The sequence below is a fragment of the Punica granatum genome, chromosome 5 (genome assembly GCF_007655135.1).
Source record: "Punica granatum isolate Tunisia-2019 chromosome 5, ASM765513v2, whole genome shotgun sequence".
In the NCBI taxonomy this organism is placed as follows: domain Eukaryota; kingdom Viridiplantae; phylum Streptophyta; class Magnoliopsida; order Myrtales; family Lythraceae; genus Punica; species Punica granatum.
The window spans coordinates 29,895,916-29,913,276 of record NC_045131.1 but is presented as its reverse complement, the minus strand read 5'-3'; the positions used below and the strand labels follow the sequence as shown (position 1 = coordinate 29,913,276).

The 17,361-nt window shown below is 35.4% G+C and overlaps 1 protein-coding gene and 1 long non-coding RNA gene across 6 annotated transcripts; both read left to right on the top strand.

Moving 5' to 3' along the window:
- The first annotated feature begins 4,372 nt into the window (after positions 1-4,372).
- On the top strand, positions 4,373-9,442 carry LOC116209646. Of its 5 annotated transcripts, none has more exons than XR_004157293.1 (5): positions 4,373-4,752; positions 6,317-6,509; positions 6,605-7,178; positions 7,581-7,714; positions 8,242-9,442. It is a non-coding gene; the product is annotated as an uncharacterized LOC116209646 (long non-coding RNA). The 5 variants fall into 5 exon arrangements; XR_004157291.1 differs by having other exon boundaries at positions 4,375-4,752; positions 8,237-9,442; XR_004157292.1 differs by having other exon boundaries at positions 4,388-4,752; positions 6,605-6,755; positions 7,060-7,178; positions 7,581-9,442.
- Positions 9,443-10,929: 1,487 nt separating this feature from the next.
- On the top strand, positions 10,930-12,811 carry LOC116208818 (putative pectate lyase 2). Its single transcript, XM_031542380.1, has 4 exons — positions 10,930-11,624; positions 11,745-11,848; positions 11,934-12,072; positions 12,246-12,811. Exons 1-4 carry the CDS (start codon positions 10,935-10,937, stop codon positions 12,462-12,464), a joined length of 1,152 nt encoding a protein of 383 aa, XP_031398240.1. The 5' UTR covers positions 10,930-10,934; the 3' UTR covers positions 12,465-12,811.
- Positions 12,812-17,361: the final 4,550 nt, after the last annotated feature.

Genomic DNA, 17,361 nt, shown 5'->3' with positions numbered 1-17,361 from the left:
TTTATTTTACTTTATATGTGGCCCATAAATTTGTGATGCCATTAAAAGATTTATGATTCAAAATATTATTTTTAATATTAGAAGGACTAAAGAAAATAACGTTTCACTATGTAACATAATTTGTCGTTCCATTATAGAATTTGCTTCCTTATATATTATGCGTAAAATCATACTTCAACCAACTATATTTAAATGCCTTTTCTACTTGAGTCCATTTCCTTTTCTTTTTTTCGTTTTCATCCACTAGTTTTGTTTATTTTTCTGTTCTAATCCTTATCTTTTGTTTGGTTCGTTTTCGTTCTATACATTTGTCTACTTTTTTGCTTTCATCCTTTTATTTAAGTTTCCATCAGAAAGAAGTAGAATTTTGGTCCTCAACTTTAATTGTTTTTCAATTTTGTCTTCATTCTCTTTTCCCTTTGGACTTTGTTCTCGGCGTATACACAATATATTTGTCATAGTTTTGTTTGTTAATTTTTCAAGTCATAAATGCTAAAATGATATTATACGAAATAAAATATTATTTTTAGAAAAATCAAAGTATTAATTAAGAAAAGATAATGGAAGCTAAATAAAAGGAGCGAGCAAGAAGGGGAGTATGGCTCAACCCTTACGACCACCTCCTCTTGCGAGGTTGTCAAGAGCTCACCATCAGCAATGTCGGCCACTAGCACGAGACAGATAGATTTAAGAAACAATCATGATAGCAAGGCCTTGTGACAGCCACCACTTCTCCGAGTGATATTCCCGATGATATCACTTGAAGCTATAGTGGCCGCATGCCCATATAGTCTTTCTTTTTTAAAGAAAATGATATTTTAATTTTTAAAGATTATATTTTAATTGTAAAAAAATGTCATATTACATTTTCTAACTGTAGAATTAAGCACAATAAGACTAAAAAATAAAATATTAACATCAAGGATAAGATTGAAAAATAAAAAAAAGAGAGAATGAGGACACAATTAAATATGTTACAAAAGTTACAAACCAAAAGTCACTTATTCTCTAATAGAAAATCTGATATAAAAGAATGCAAATAGAAAAGTAATCAAAGGTATAGAACGAAAACGATAAAAAATAAAGAACAAGGACTAAAATAGAAAAGTAAATAAAGTTACTCGATAAAAGTGAATGAAAAAAATAGAAAGTGAGGAAATATAGAAACGTCTCCAAACATAATAAGCTAAATGTATAGTTTTCCCTATATTGAAGGTTTTCAGAATCGTGATTCTACCTAAAATCGGTCGAGGGTCGTAGAATCGTGAATCGCGATTCGAATCATGAATCGTAAGGTTCTGCTTGTAATTAAAAAAATAGCATATATATATATATGTAACATACTTTCATGAGAAAAAAAAATTAATGATTGTTCATTCAAATAAAGACCACCAACCAACAAATCAACAATAAGTCATAAGATGATAAAAACACAAAATATCGTTACAAATTATCGAAATTCAAGGTCCAAAATTCTAAATAATAACTCAAACTCCCGAAATAAAAAGTTAAAAACATAAGTCATAACTCATAACATAAAATGAACAAACAGATCAAATCTCATCCAAATCTTCATCATCACCAACATCGTCATCATATAAAATATCAAACTCATTTTCTTCAGGAAGTTCTAAGTTATCAACCGTGCCATGCTCCGGTATTACTAGCCGATGCACTCCTAGATCCACTTGCAGAAGCCATCTCTGTTCAATCCAAACTCAATAACCACCCACTCAATAAATCTAACTCAATAGAAAATTATAGCACAATGCGGGAAAAAAAATTAGCACAATTTCAATACAATTACATCAGCAATTCCATCAACATTATTACATACATGGCAATTTCATCAACACAATTAGCACAATTTTATCAGCACAATTACAGCGCAATTCCAATTTCCAAGCAAAAAACAATTTCAGTATTGGCCACTGGAAGTCTGGAACCATCAAGATTCAAGATTACCCATAAACAAAAATCACATGTTATCAATTGATAGTATCAATCAGAAATCAATTTGATACAAGTTCAAGAAAGTTGTTTTTTGGAGATTAGAAGCAAGAAATTCAGAAATCAATTAGAAGTAAGAAATTCACACACCGTGGAGAATCTCGTTGTTGTGACTTACACTGTGTGAGAAGGCCGTAGACTATCGGGGGGGTCGAGCCATCAAGAAAGGTGATGTCACTGGGCGGTGAGTCGGTGACAGCAGTCAAACTGTCGAAGCTCGTCGATGCAGAGTCGGTCACTGGGCGGAGGCAGAGTAGAGGCATAGAGCAAAGCAGAGCAGCCGCGCGGAACCATGGACCCACGGTCACGGAGCTTCAAGCTTGTCGAAAGTTTAAAATCCAACTTCAAGCTCGTCGGACCCACGGAGCTTCAAGTTTCAATTTCTTAATTGCTGCAGAAATGTAGGAGACGGGGAGGCTAGGGCACAAAACAGAGGGGAGAAAGGGAGTGTTGGAGAAGAAAGGGAAAGGGAAGGGGAAGGGGAAAAAAATAATAAAAAAAAAGGCTGTCGAGCTCAGGCTTGGGCTTCGCCTGAATCTGGGCTAAATCCGGAATCGCAGAATCGGCTCAATTCCGCGATTCAACTCCCGATTCACATGCGATTCTATATTTTCCGATTCAACCCCCTGACTCAGAATTGCATGCCCCTCCTTGAATCGTAAAATCGTACAATTCTACGATTCGAATCACGATTCTGAAAACCATGCTTATATTATTATGGTAGATTCTACCCCAAGTTGTGCTTCATGATGTAACATTAATTTCAGACATTAAATTTAATCAACTTTTGATTTCATCATTCCACTATTGATATATTTTACATAGTCTTTCTAGTCCTTTGAATTTTCATTTCACAATTTTCACATACAATACTATACTACTGTTCATGAATCTTCCCACCACATGTACTAATCACATTCCGCCACGTCGCCCATTATCGCCACGTCACCTTATCGGATCATAAATTGATTTTTAAAGAAAATCGATCTAATATAAGCTGAACATATTAGGGATACGTCATCGACATGTAAGTGTGGTTTAATTTATATAAACATCAACGACACGTTAATGACATGCCATCGATACGTAAGCGACCCTTCAATTTTATTGTACTTTACATGTTGCCCGATGAATTTGTGATGCCATTGAAAGACCTATGGGTCAAAACGTTGTCATTAATATTAAACGGACTAGAAAAAAAAATTAGCGTTTCACCATGAAACATAATTTGATGTTCCATTGTATAATTTGGCTATTATTATAGAATTAATCATATGCATCTCTTATTTTTCTTTTCTATTATTAGGGAAGCCTAATAGCTAATAAATGAACAAGTGTAGTCTCACCAAATATCGAACAAAGAACCTTTTGGTTACCAGGCGATAGCGCACTACTGTGCTACATCTTCTTATTCATATTCATTTTTAGAAGCATGTTAAATTTGTGCCATTATCAAAACTATTTTTCTTACCAATGTAGGTCAGTTCAAGTGGTTCGGTGCTATTTTCCTTAAATAAGGTCTCGAGTTCTGGTTTTGTGAATGGAGAAAATTCATACAAAGAGAACATTACTATTGGAATTTAGTTAATCGACTCAGCTCAAACTGAATTAGTCAAAATTCACTGTGCTTCTGAATAACATGATGCATACCAAAAACAAACTACTCCTTTTCCCTTGAAGCATTCTCTCATCTGTTTTTTTTTTGGATAAACGTCGACTTATTATTAATATCGAATAGTAGCGTAGGTATATGGATATCCCTTAAACATATGGGTGTGCACAGGTATCGGGTAGACTCGAAACTGGTAGGAACCTACCCATTAAGGTGGCTAGGTTCTGGTTAGTTCCAATTGAAAATATGATACGGTGCGGATAATGATGTAAGGAACTTGTGAAAACTGGTTTCAATTTCGGTTATGCTACACATGGTACTCAAAATTGGAACTGGTAACCGAACCCTTTTTTTTAATTTTTATATTACATATATTACATAAATTAGGAAAGTAAAATTACTAAAATTAATTAAGGACAAATAGAAACCCTAAGGTATTGTTTGGATGGTAGAGTTTGGTGGGTTGGGGTGGGATTTATTATCCCTTGTTTGGATGGCTGGGTTTTAAAAAAAGGGTTTGGTGGGATTTCAAACCTTACCAATTTCCACTTTTTTACGCCATCAAATTGGTGGGATGTAGAATCCCTTGTTTGGATGTCTGGGTTTTAAAAAAATGAAGGGGCTCGTTGGGATTTCAAACCTCACCAATTTTCACTTTTTTACACCATCAAACTGGGGATTTTATGGTGTTTAAATTTTTATTATTTGATGTATCTTTCCATCACCCCATCGTTTGTTAGTGATATCCAAACAGGGGGTGGTGTAGGATGGTGTGTCCTTTCCCACTCCACCCCTTCAAAACGCATAGGTGCCCCATCATTATTGGTGATATCCAAAAAATGAGTGGCATATCCGCTCCTTCATCCCGTCCTCCTCCCGCATCCTCATGGTCGGCAGCGGCAATGCCCGTACAGCCCCCTCCTCCTTCACCTACTTCTTCTGATTGAATGATTCATTGACTGTTTCATCTTTTAGTCTGAAACTTGCGATCTCTGTAATGGTGGAGTGCTTGTCATTTGGGTGTCGATTAAGTTGGCTGGGTGTTCGCTGCGTCAATTGGGCTGCTGAATTATTGCCAAGACTGGATTTTCAACTGAGATTTTTTAGGGATCCATCATCAAATGGTGCTTGTAAGCTGACATTACCCCTTATCTTTTTTCTTTTTTTTTTTGATATCTTTAGTTTCGCAGCAGATGACATGAAATTTCAGTTTCAATTGATGAAATGCGATTTATTTGTGCGGTCATTTCAGCATTATTTGATAATAATTTTATAAACATGGGATGAGTTTTGTAATAATAAGAAGAATGCAACTCATATGTAACCTACATGACATGGACTAATCTCAACTCAGATCAATTGAAGTTTAAGAGTAAAGGACAATTGATATGCAGACGAAAGTTGTTTTCTTTTCATCATGTTGATGTATAAATACGTGTCAAGGACTATACTTACAGGGAAAGAACTAACAAATAAAGGCAATACAAGATGAATTCCTAGTTTATACATATCAGCAAGATCCCTACAAAATCCCAAGATATCGGTCTATGATACGGCACTGGACTCGGCACAATTTTTTTCTTGGCAAAACACGATTTGTTGCGTAAAGACCAGCCACGACACAGCCAATCAGAAGCAGCACATGCCTTACATATATAAAAATGTGGAGCTCACTTTTGTGTTTCTCCAAGCATGCACCTATATCCCTCATTGCTTGACTCAATTGTATTCCACTAAAGTATAAATGCACATGCCTTTTCATACATAAATTAAGCCCATTTAACCAATTATCTCATTCTTAAACACACCTCATCAATAAATCCTCTCAAATATAAAAGATAAAGTAAAAAAAATATACTCCGTGATTCTGCTTTCAAAAGCACGTGTCTATGGCCCTTACTGTTTAACTTGATTGTATTCCTCAGAAATATAACCACACACATCTTTTCGTGCCTAAATTAGACCTATTTGCACCCATTATCTCATTCTAAAACACACCCTCTCATCAATAAATCCTCTTCAAATATAACAATAAATTTTAAAATATAATTATTCTATAATTCTAAACGATATTTTATTATAATTATCCTGATCCTTCTGCATTTTAGCCCCAAATCCTACGCTTACAAACTGTTTGATATAGTGACTCACGTAATACGCCTCATGCCAATTAGCTTTAGGTGGACATCTATTGCTTTTAGGCTACAGGACCTGTTTATAGATTCCATTCCCAGATTTTTTGTTTTTTTTTCACTTTCGACCACACAAATCTGTTTGAACTTAGAAAGAGAAAAAGGAAGGGCATAATTTTCTATGAACTTCTTGCATATGCACGATTTTGTGAAAAGCCAAAACATGTAGTAGTTTTATTTCTGTCTATCATTTCCCATACCAAAAGTGTTGGTAGCACACCAAACTTGGAGCTCTCCTGTATGCCATTCTTTTGGACGACCATTCTTTCATGGCGCTAGGCCAATCTTTTAAGCCCCCCAAATTACTAGCATTGTGATATGTGATAAAAATTTGATGCTGCATTTTGCTTTTATAATTATTTTTTTTGGTAGGATGCTTTTAGAAAGTTTTAAAGTTTGACATATTCATTCTTTATAACCAATATATGATTCTGGAAAGATGCTCAAAATCAATTTTAGAAGCTCTCCTAACTTCCTTGCTGCTCTCTTTGTTCTTTGTTAGGGACAAGATTTCGGGCTCCAACTCGATAAGGACCGTAAGGCCTAGTGACCTGAGCGATGCCCAACGAGGCCCAATCTAGTCATTCACGAGACAAGTTCAGTCCTCTCAGAGAGGCCCACAAGCGAAGGCCTTCAACAAGGGTTATTATAAGGAACTTCCCATATGGAAATATACTGAATATCTCGTGATTGTGGTAACGCAATCTATCTTTAAACATTCTATAAATACATGCACTTTACATGTTTTTAGGGTTGATTAACAACTCATTATTTTTCCCAATATTCACAGCTCACACTGACTTGATCGTCGGAGATGGAGATCGGGCACCACCCCGATCTCCCGTTGTGCATGTGTTTGAGGCTGAATGTGGACTGTTGATCCAGTTTCTTCGTCAACGAGTCGTACATGAATCACCCGTGGTTCGGGCCTGAATTTTGTGGTCCTAACATTCTTAACAATGACTTCATACTTAGAATTCGCATGTCCTTTGACTTGTTTCCATCTCTTGTTGTATTAAATTTAAACATCATTGATAGAGATTATAGATTACAGGTTTTGTGCCGATATAGTACTGCAAAATATTAATGTAAACAAGATCACAAGAGCCAGTTTTCAATTCTGACAAAATTAAGGGAAAGTTGTTCTATTAATCAACCTTGATGCAATTACCAAAATTATCAAATGAAGCATCTTTCTTTGCTAATGATCACCCTTTTACCTTTCTACTGATGTCATTTGTTCAGGGGTTGAAAATATCATGCGGACGCATAATCGCAGTTGGTATGCTAACTGAGACTTGAATAAGACAGGAGGAAAATCAATGCTACCTATAAGCCCTTTCTCTTCTAGGCTCATTCATCAGGTGGCATGACTACTACCAATTTGTTTCCGTTATCTAAGTTATTTTACTTGTGTTTTTAGCTCCGGCTTTTTCTTATTGCTCTATTTTAAGTGGTGTTAGGAACTAGAGCCATCATGAGATTTGTGTTTTCATAAATTGTAGTTTCATCATGGCTTTGTCGTGATTAATTGATCAGGAATGAAATTACTCATCCATATCTGCAGAAAATAATTCATGTTTTGATGGTTTGACATTTTGAGATCGCACCTATTTCTTGAACTTTTCATTCTTGAACAGGGTTAGCTTGCTTTGACATTTAGCCAATCATCAAATCACTTCTCCATTTTAAATACATTTAGTTCATTTTAATTTTAGCTGGCATGAAATTAATTAGACTTGCTAATGCATTCATATTTTCCACAGGATATGTGCCTTTTAGAGTGCATGCCTGCATGGTATTAGAACTGAGATTCATTGAATTCAAAGACCAGTGCTTTTCACGCTCGCAGAATTGGATGAATTTATTTAATGATTGCTATTGGCTTGCGTGCATTAAGGTACTCGATCGCATATTCTCCTTTAATTTATAATTGAAGCCCGATCTCATTCCTATATGTTTATTGTTAATGTAATATGAATGTTCTATTCTCTGAACCTGCGTTTATATCGTATGGTTTATGGGACCAAGTTTAAAGTAGATTCTACCAAAAAGAATATCAAATTTTACAAAGTAGTGAAATACTTTTTTCCAATTAATACTTATCCTGAAATTCATGTTTTATGAATAGGAGGACTCCCTAATTTTTCAACTGTTAAAATATGAATTTCTTGGGTTCTTTAATATAAGTAATGCATAAAGAATTTCTCAGTTTTTATTTCCAAAAAAAGGCATTCTTCTCATAAATTATGTGAATTTACCGTTAGTACTGTACTCATATATTCATTATAATGGTTTCTAGGATGGTTAACTATAATTAATCAAAACTACTGTGCCATTGGCAAAAAAAAATTATTGATTCGTGATTATATGAAAATTGTTTATTATCTATTCCTTGATATGATGCTTCCACTTGATGTAGCTTAGATAATTGTGCCAGTTTTGAAGAGTAATTGCAATATGTGACGAACACCCTGTCTCATATCATCTCCACTCCCTGTCACAACGGTAAGAACTTGGTAAAAAGATAATCTCCACATTCTCTTCATAAATTGAACCTAAATGCTCTTATCTTGCAACCAAATCATGATATCCAAGTCTCCTTGATATGCCTTAACGCAAAAGCTTGACGTTCCAACTCAGTCCCAAAGAATTAATATGCTTCGTACTTTCTCCCTTGTCACTTTATGTACCTTCCTTTTCGAAATGAGTACCTATGCCCACCCGGGTTAGTTGTCATTCTTATTTTTCGTTCTCGGTTTCCTTAACTGCAAGAAAAGAAAGAAAGAAAAATTGATACTTTGCTTAAAGTTATGTGGTGAAAGTTTTCATTTTGGGGATCTCTCAAAGTCTGAGCAGTTTATAAACTAAGCCATGATAGGCTCCATATCTTTTCCCTCTGCTCTTGGCAACAAGTCTGTAGGTGCCGAAGACCACGAGGCTGAAATGGAAGAGGATAGTGCAAAGCATGCAAGTGTATCATAAATAGAGGCTAGAGATCCTACTTTGGCCGATCAGCAAGTAAAAGGAAGAGAATCCTGAGGAACGGGAAATGGGGCGGGGGGATGGTTTATCTCCCATTTGTTTGATGTGTTTTGGTGTTATGCCAATTTAGGAAGATTTTATGATTTGATTATTTTGAATTGGCGGTATCATACCTATATCAAAGATCAGTCTAGCTAGATGGTACATATCAACCCATATGAAAGAAAACCATAAGTAATATGTATATTCTATCTGGAAAGCTAGGAATGATTATCCATGGTTACACTCACAGAAGAAGGAATTTGGAATGCTATTCGAGGGATGGTGCAGGGAACGCTGTTGGGTGCTAGGCAAGTGTTTCTGCAGGCAAACACAGAACACCGGAAGAAGCTTGGGGAGTTACAGTAACAGTATTGCTTATCACTTAGAAAAAGAATATGCTAAACTTGTCCCTCTTTGAACCGAGGGAGCTAGTTCTTAGTAATTATGATGATCATACAAGTAAGACCCTAGTGTTGAATTTGATTGGAGATTGTAATTAATTTATCAAAGTCGTACTTCTCCTAATTAAAAGAAAGGCGGAAACCGGAGAAGTCAATTCCTCTCAATTATATTATTATATATCTGGAGAAATATTCTCAGAGTCAGAGAGGGCCTCAAGATTCATAGAATAGACATTCTCATACATTATATCTATATATATATATATATATATATATAAATACATATAATGATTCTAAAATTATATATTGAATGGACGACCTTGTATACCAAACCCTAAAATCATGGTAAGAGTAAATCAAAAGGAAAACATCTAATTAAGCACAAAATAGTGCGAATAACAAGTTCATTCAGCAGAAACTTTGGCCAAGAAAAAATTTAGCAGAAACAGAAAAACAAAATTTCAATTTAATTCCAAATTTTAAGCTTCAATTGCAATATTCTTTCTAGGTACCAACGTGAAAGAAACCTCGCATGTGCGGGTAGTACATCTTAAATTTTTTTTTTTACTGGAAGTAGTTTCAGCAGTTTTCAGAAAATATTTGATCAATTTAAATTAGCTTTTCCATGAAATATTCTCATGTCTCATTATATTAGCTAGAGAAATATTCTCATAGTCAGGAAAGGCCTGATTCATGGAATGGGCATTCTGATATATTATATATGTGATTCTAAACTTGTAACAATGGAATGCAATGGAAGACCTTACAATGCACCAAAACTTAAGGTCATGTGAGATTTCAGAGGAAAAATCAAATTAAGCATAAAATTGTGCAAATTCTTACAATTATGTCTGCATAAACTGGAAATTTTCTCGATTTCGAGCTTTATGCTACAACTGCAATTTTCTTTCTAGCTATAAGAAAATTTTGGTGATCATACCTCCTCACGTGGCACGAGTTAACACCAATTAAATTGTAACGATTGAATGTGTGAATATTAATCACTCGAATATAATTACCTTAATTGTTTCTAACTATAGTAATATAACTGGTTGTAGTACCACTTATAGTTACTGGGAAAAAATATTCAAGGTTTCGCTATTTATTATATTAAAGAATTAGGGAGAATGTATTAATTGGCCAATATTTATTCTCAGATGTAGTTATATAATTAATTATTGCTCACCACATTATCATGAGATAGAGCTATTTAAAATTTTTCTAAGCTATTTGGAACATTTTTGAGCTTTCACTCTATATTATTAGAGAATTAATCATATGCATCTTTAGAAACATGTTTGTTGGAATTTTCAGCCGTCATGAGAAACTATTCGACCAAATTAAGTTTCATTAAGTATTCTCTCATCATGTCTCATAGAATAATGTCCAAATAACAAGCCTCACGCCGTCTTTTAATTATTCATGAGTATAATTCGGTTGAAATCGAACTAAATAATAATAATTATTTGTATGTAATGTTGGAGAATGTCAAACATCCATTCTTTGTGCTCGTGCAGCCACGTCTAATCAGGGAGAAAACCTCCAAATCCAAAATCTTATAGTTTCTTTAAATTATGCCCTAATTTGATCCAAAATCCCTTATCTTGATCGTGGGTTCCACCTTGCTCATCTCCCCTATATAATCCACACTTCACTTTGCCCTAAACAACCACCATCAAAGCTTCTATCCATATGGCTTCCCTAGCCCTTCCCGTGGTGATATTCTCGTACCTTCTGATTGCGCAATGCCTCCCAACTACGCATGCCTACTACTACTACCCGAGCTCAACGTCCAACATGAATACGATTGACTCGTGCTGGCGCTCCAACCCGAACTGGGCTAAGAACCGCCGGGCCTTAGCTGATTGCGCGGTGGGCTTTGGCAATGATGCGATAGGAGGGAAGTATGGCCCCATTTATGTGGTCAATAACCCGTTGGACGATCCTGTGAACCCAAAGCCTGGAACGTTGAGGTACGGTGTTATACAGACGAAGCCGCTTTGGATCGTTTTCGCCAGGGATATGGTGATTAGGCTCAAGAACGAGCTTATGGTGAATAGTTTCAAGACCATAGATGGGAGAGGGGCTAAGGTTGAGATAGCATATGGACCTTGCCTAACGATTCAAAAGGTGAGCCATGTTATCATACATGGGATCAGTATACATGATTGCAAGCCCAGCAAACCGGGCCTCGTGAGAGACAGCCCGATACACGTTGGGCGCCGCGGGGGATGCGATGGTGACGCGATCAGTATCTTTGCTTCTTCACACATCTGGGTCGATCACTGCTACCTGGCTCGGGCCGCCGATGGCCTCATCGATGTTGTCCACGCTTCAACTGCCGTCACCATCTCGAACAACTATTTCTCACAACATGACAAAGTATGTATAATTAATTTTTAACATTATTTTACTCCTTTAATTATGGCTCCGGTTTTTCAACATGTTAGAGAGAACGACATTGTGTCCGATGTCTAATGAGAGATGTATTACGCATTGCAGGTGATGTTGCTGGGGCACAATGACAAATTTACAGCCGATAAAGTCATGAAAGTTACAATAGCTTTTAATGTATTCGGTTCAGGACTCATTGAGAGGATGCCGAGGTGAGTGAACGATTGATCGCTTTTGATTTTGGTTTCTGGAATGGAATAAAAGCTTATATCGATGAGAACTATGATTATATGCTAGGGTGAGATTAGGCTATGCCCATGTTGCCAACAACAGATACGATGAGTGGCGAATGTATGCCATCGGCGGAAGTGCAAATCCTACCATTTTCAGTGAAGGGAACTACTTCATAGCTTCTAGCAACAGAGCTTCAAAACAGGTATTTGCTCGTATAAATAATCTCATATGATCCGGCTGATCCGTATTTTTCTCAGATCTTTTCGAATGATCAACATCTATGACATACGGATCCATTTTACATTATTATCTAATCAATAAGGTAGCACTTAAGTCCAAGGCAGGAGTTATGGATTGTATCTTGATCCATGGCAGGTCACAAAAAGAGAAGCTAAAAAGAACTGGAAGAATTGGAAGTGGAGATCGTCGAAAGATGTGTTCTTGCACGGGGCTTACTTTGTTCAATCGGGATGGGGAACTTGTGCCCCGTACTACACTCGGGCACAAGCGTTTACAGTGGCTCATGGTTCAAAGGTTCCCTCCTTAACCAAGGATGCTGGTCCCCTAAGGTGTAACGTGGGGAGAGCCTGCTAATTAGACCCAACTTGAGCTTACCAAACTAAAGATCTTACGATCGGCGGATTTTACACATATCATGATCGCGTACATGTTCTTTGTTTTTGTTTTTTTTGCCACTTTACCTAAACTGTCGCTTTCACAACTTGATGATTAAGCACTACGCCCTACTTAAAAGGAAGGACAACTTGTACCGAGTAAAATGCTTGTTCCCGATATCCTTGTACATTAGAAGTCTATATTGGGAGAGCTATCATACTGCGGTGTGAATTGAAGTTACTCCGACCAATATATAGTAAACCAAGAGAAATCATTCACTATTGAGAATAAGTTGGAGCCTATTTTCACTTGAAATTCTACACACTTGCCATTAGCAAATCGAGCCAATTTTAGGTTCCATTGCAAGCTTTTGAAATGACATTACTAGTAAATTTTATGGGCCTCGTTGATAGACATTCAAATTTTATGGACCTGGTTCATATACACATTTCGCAAGGACCTGTTAGTGCTATTATACATTTCATGAAAAATTCTCTACAATTGGTATAGTTATGAGCATGTTATGCATAATAAAGTTAACATTGAGAGAAGTTATTGAAAAAGTTATTTAACATTATTGAGAGAAGGATGATTAGAATCATGTAAATTCTTTGAATAATAATTTTTCAAATTTAGAAGCAAATGATTTTTTTAATAACTCATCGAAAGTTTCCATCGATAAAAAGTTGTAGAGTACAACATAGAGATAAGAGATCTCGGAAATTACACACCACAATAGAACAACAAAAAAGCATATGCAATGAAAAGATAAAGAGTAGCGCTATATCAAAGCAATAAAATTTGATATTCTATTAACCCTTGATTTAGCTAAACGTCCACAAGGGTGTTCGGTTTTCTGGAAGAGTACTGGTAGCGAACCTGAGCAAATGCAAGGGAGAAGAGTTGGATGCATGTGAAAAAGCTTCCATATGTCCACGGGAAACCACCTAACTTGTTAATTTAAGAGATCACATTTTTGGAGTTTGACTCGACGATGAGGGAAGCGCCAAAGATGGGAGTATTCGAGGAAGAAATTTGAACAGCTTTCCTTACAATTAGCTTGTGTTTGATTGGACTTAAAATTTAAGTGCTGAAAATTTAATCACCTAAAATTTAAGTGCTTAATTGGTTAAGTCAAAATTGTTTGGTAAAATAAGTAGCTAAAAATTAAGCTTGCATTTGGTTTTTGAGTTGGATGATGATCCAATTCAACTTGATTTTCTGTAATGATTAGAAATATTGAGAAATATATTGATGTGCGAGAATATATATGTATGTATATATAAATGTGAAAGTAGATGAAAATTTTATTATTAAAAATTAATTATAAAAATGATTATGAAAAAGTATGAGTGAAAAATTATTATCAAATGGAAAAAAAAGACAAAATAGTAATGATTTTATTATTGAATTTGGGAAAGAATATAGTTGAGTTGAATAAAGTTAGATTATTATTTGAAAACTAAATTGCTATTTGATAATATATATAATTAGGAGCCCTATATTTTGCTTAGTTGTACTTTGACCCATTTTTTATTTTTATTTTTTTGTTTCTAAGAAATAAAACTTAATTTTTTTTTAAAAAAAAGGATCAAATCATGATATGATCTAAGGGTAAGGGGCGGTGGTGGCTCATCGACCGACCGCCACTGCCACAGACAAGGTTGCTAGCGAGCTCAGAGCTCGTCGATGACCTCGTCGGTGGCCATCATGGCTGGTCGAGAAGCCACTACCGCCTGTATCTCCTCCCTATCTCTCTCTTCGAAGAGAGGGGTGAAATCTACAACCAGATCTCAGCGGTGGTGGTGGCCCTTTGCTGGCTACCAACGCCACAGATGAGGTCGTTGGTCACCACCACAGAGATCTCGCCTCAACTCTCTCTCTCTTTTAAGTGAGAGAGAGGAGATTCGGGGAGAATCCTGTCGGTGGTGGCCCAATCGCCGACCACCTCCCCTCTGACGAGGTCGCTGGATTCAGGCAACCTTGTCGGAGGGTTGGTGGCCGGCAATTAGGCCACCACCACCCTAAATCAATGCTGCAGGAGGGGAGGGCGGAGTCGCCTCTTACCTCCTAGGGGCGCACAGATTTGCAAAAACAGAAAAATTTAGGGGTACCAGCATAATAAATAGAAAATGGCCCCTTTGTTTAGCGAATTAGCTTAAAATGACTGAATGATTAAGTAGGTGTCCACCTACTTAATGATTAAGCTTTTTTTTTTACTAAATCATTATGTTAAGTTAATTTTCATTTTATTTTATCATACAAGTTTAATTTCGTTAAGTGCTAAATGATTAAGTTCAACACTTATTTTGAGTTATCAAACATATGCTTAGTAACTTTGCTTGATTCGGATCAGTCATGCCCAAACAGGAAAAGAACATTCACATGATGCAGCCATCAGACGGCCTGACCCCCATATCCGATGGACCGGGTTTGCCGAGTGAAGACCAATTGGCATTCCATTTTATCCAGTTTGCAAGAGGAGCTGACCAAGAAATATGGGCGTATCTTCCTGAGCAGATGATTTTGTCTCCAATCTATATTTACATCTAACGATGTGTGCTTTAAGAATCAATACAATCTCAGTTTGTTTGCCTCTGATGTTTTCTTTTAAAATATCCAATTCATAAATTTAGTGGCAAAAATTATCTGCTTGTAAAGGACTGTGTTCAGAAGCACGTAATTGCGATAAATCTTCTGTTAATTCTAGAACTATGTTTCTTAGGATAAAATATTTATTTCATTTGTTGAATTATAGTAGATTTTTAACTTTGGTGAACATTTTTTCTAGACTTTTAATTCCTAAATCCAAGAAATTCTATTTAGCTGGTCGTTGGCAATATTTTTAGGTTATGAAATCTAATTTAATTAAAGAAAATCCCAAAAGTTTGATGGATTCTTTCTAATTATGATGTAAAAAATTGATTTGACAGTAATATAAGAAGTAATGTTTTAGTTATTATCCATTTAAGTAAGAAGATGATTTTTTATATCATTTATTTATATACATCATTTCAGTTCCGCACGATATACAAATATTAAATTTTACATAGTTCATTATACTTTATTAATGTTAATTTTTGGATAACTGGTCGATCTTCTAATTACCCATCTTAAGCAAGAAAGAATGATGTGCACAAAGTTTGATTTATTGTTCTGTATTAGTAATTCCTATATTAATTTTAGATAAAATATATAAATCGTAGTTCAAAGTCCAATTTAATTAGATTCAATTCAAAGAGATATTGACGGTGAAATAGTAAGCACGCAAGACTCAAAACTCGTGCCAGAGTTTGGATAATTATTTCGGTTTTTATATGAAAATAAATAAAGTATGCAATTATAATTGTCTTGATTTATCAATTTAGAAGTAAACGTTTTTTTGTTATATATCTCATTACCGGATGCAAGTTAAATTGACATAAATAAATAGTAGTAATTAGTGGCTTATAATTTTTTTGGAGAGACCAATCAAGAGTATTCTCAATCTGGTTGAGACTAATTTCGTTAGGTCTCGGCTTGACTCTGATCATGAGATGATTGTATTGAAATTAAAACTTCTATTTTGTACGTAAAATTAATCTATTTGAAGTCTAATTTAGCGTTGAATCACGTTTTTTTATTAGTAATTAGTGACTTATAGTTAATTAATTGCTATTATCTGAAGTAATAGAGTTATATTAATTTAGAAACAAATTCCGTTGCCTCTAGCAGGGATAGCTTTTTTTAGTGACAATTGCATTTTTTTTTCCGCAAAGGGAGGTCATGGGCCTAATACAATGAAATTTAAATGCTAAATATATTTAATAAATGGACAAGAATAGTCTCACAAGAGTATTGAACCTTGGACCTTCTAGTCACAAGGCGAGAGCGTGCATCATTGCATTGCGCCTTCTTTGATTAGTGATAATTACATGTCCATAGTATCTCCAACACTTTTTATGGATCACAGGCACCAAATCCCCATTAATTACTGACATCCTTTCCTTTAATATTAGCAATAATTTTATCGAACTTGCGAGAATAGCAAGTCAAGTTGATTCTATCAAAGATAATAATGATACATGAAATAACATTTTTCTCTCCGAGGCTTTTTTTATTTTTTGGCCCACAGAAAGTGGGATAACTATAAGGAAATTTGCTGCCCGGTAGTAACTATTTTGGGTGAGTGAGCAAGATCTTTGAAAGTTGAATGGTGTCCTAGCAGCCTCACTTCCTATGCACCGTGATGGGGCAGGGACAAGCTCTAGTGAGTTGGAGCAAGGTTTAATAAGGAAAATCTTTTGAAGACCATTAATAATATAACCACAACTCTCCTAAACTGGATGAATTTTTTTTTCTTTTCTATTATAAAGGAAACCCAATGGGTCAGTATAATGAAATATAAATTTTAATAGTTAATAAAGAGATATTTATAGTTTTACCGAATATTGAATTTAGAACATCTTAGCTATCAAGCGATGGCGTACACCATTGCGCTACATTCTCTTTTGATAAATTGAAGGAATTTTAGTGTTGTAGCATAAGACATCAATTTGGAATCAAGAAGTCCAAAATTGTTTGGATAAGTAAGAGGTTCTAAATTCAATCTTCATATGTGGGACTTATGTGCTTATTTCGTATCATTGTATTCGATCCATAGAGCTCCCAAGTTGATCCGTGGTCTGAGCGGATCCTAGGTGTTGGGTCAAATTACCAAGACAAGTTCTTTTATCATGAAAGAGGATGTAGTATAGTGAAGCATACATTCACCTGATAATCAAGAAATTTCATATTTAATACTTTTTGTGGGGCTACTCGTGCTCTTTTATTAGCTAATACGATTTCTATTTTATCATTGTAGGAAACGTAAAAAATATTTTCAAATTCAGGCAGT

What these genes read in the sequence shown, in the direction of transcription:
- LOC116208818 (XM_031542380.1), top strand. Translation starts at nt 10,935, where the DNA reads ATGGCTTCCCTAGCCCTTCCCGTGGTGATATTCTCGTACCTTCTGATT. An exon ending in ATTTCTCACAACATGACAAA is followed by an intron (nt 11,625 to 11,744) that starts GTATGTATAATT and finishes TACGCATTGCAG; the next exon opens with GTGATGTTGCTGGGGCACAA. An exon ending in GCAACAGAGCTTCAAAACAG is followed by an intron (nt 12,073 to 12,245) that starts GTATTTGCTCGT and finishes GATCCATGGCAG; the next exon opens with GTCACAAAAAGAGAAGCTAA.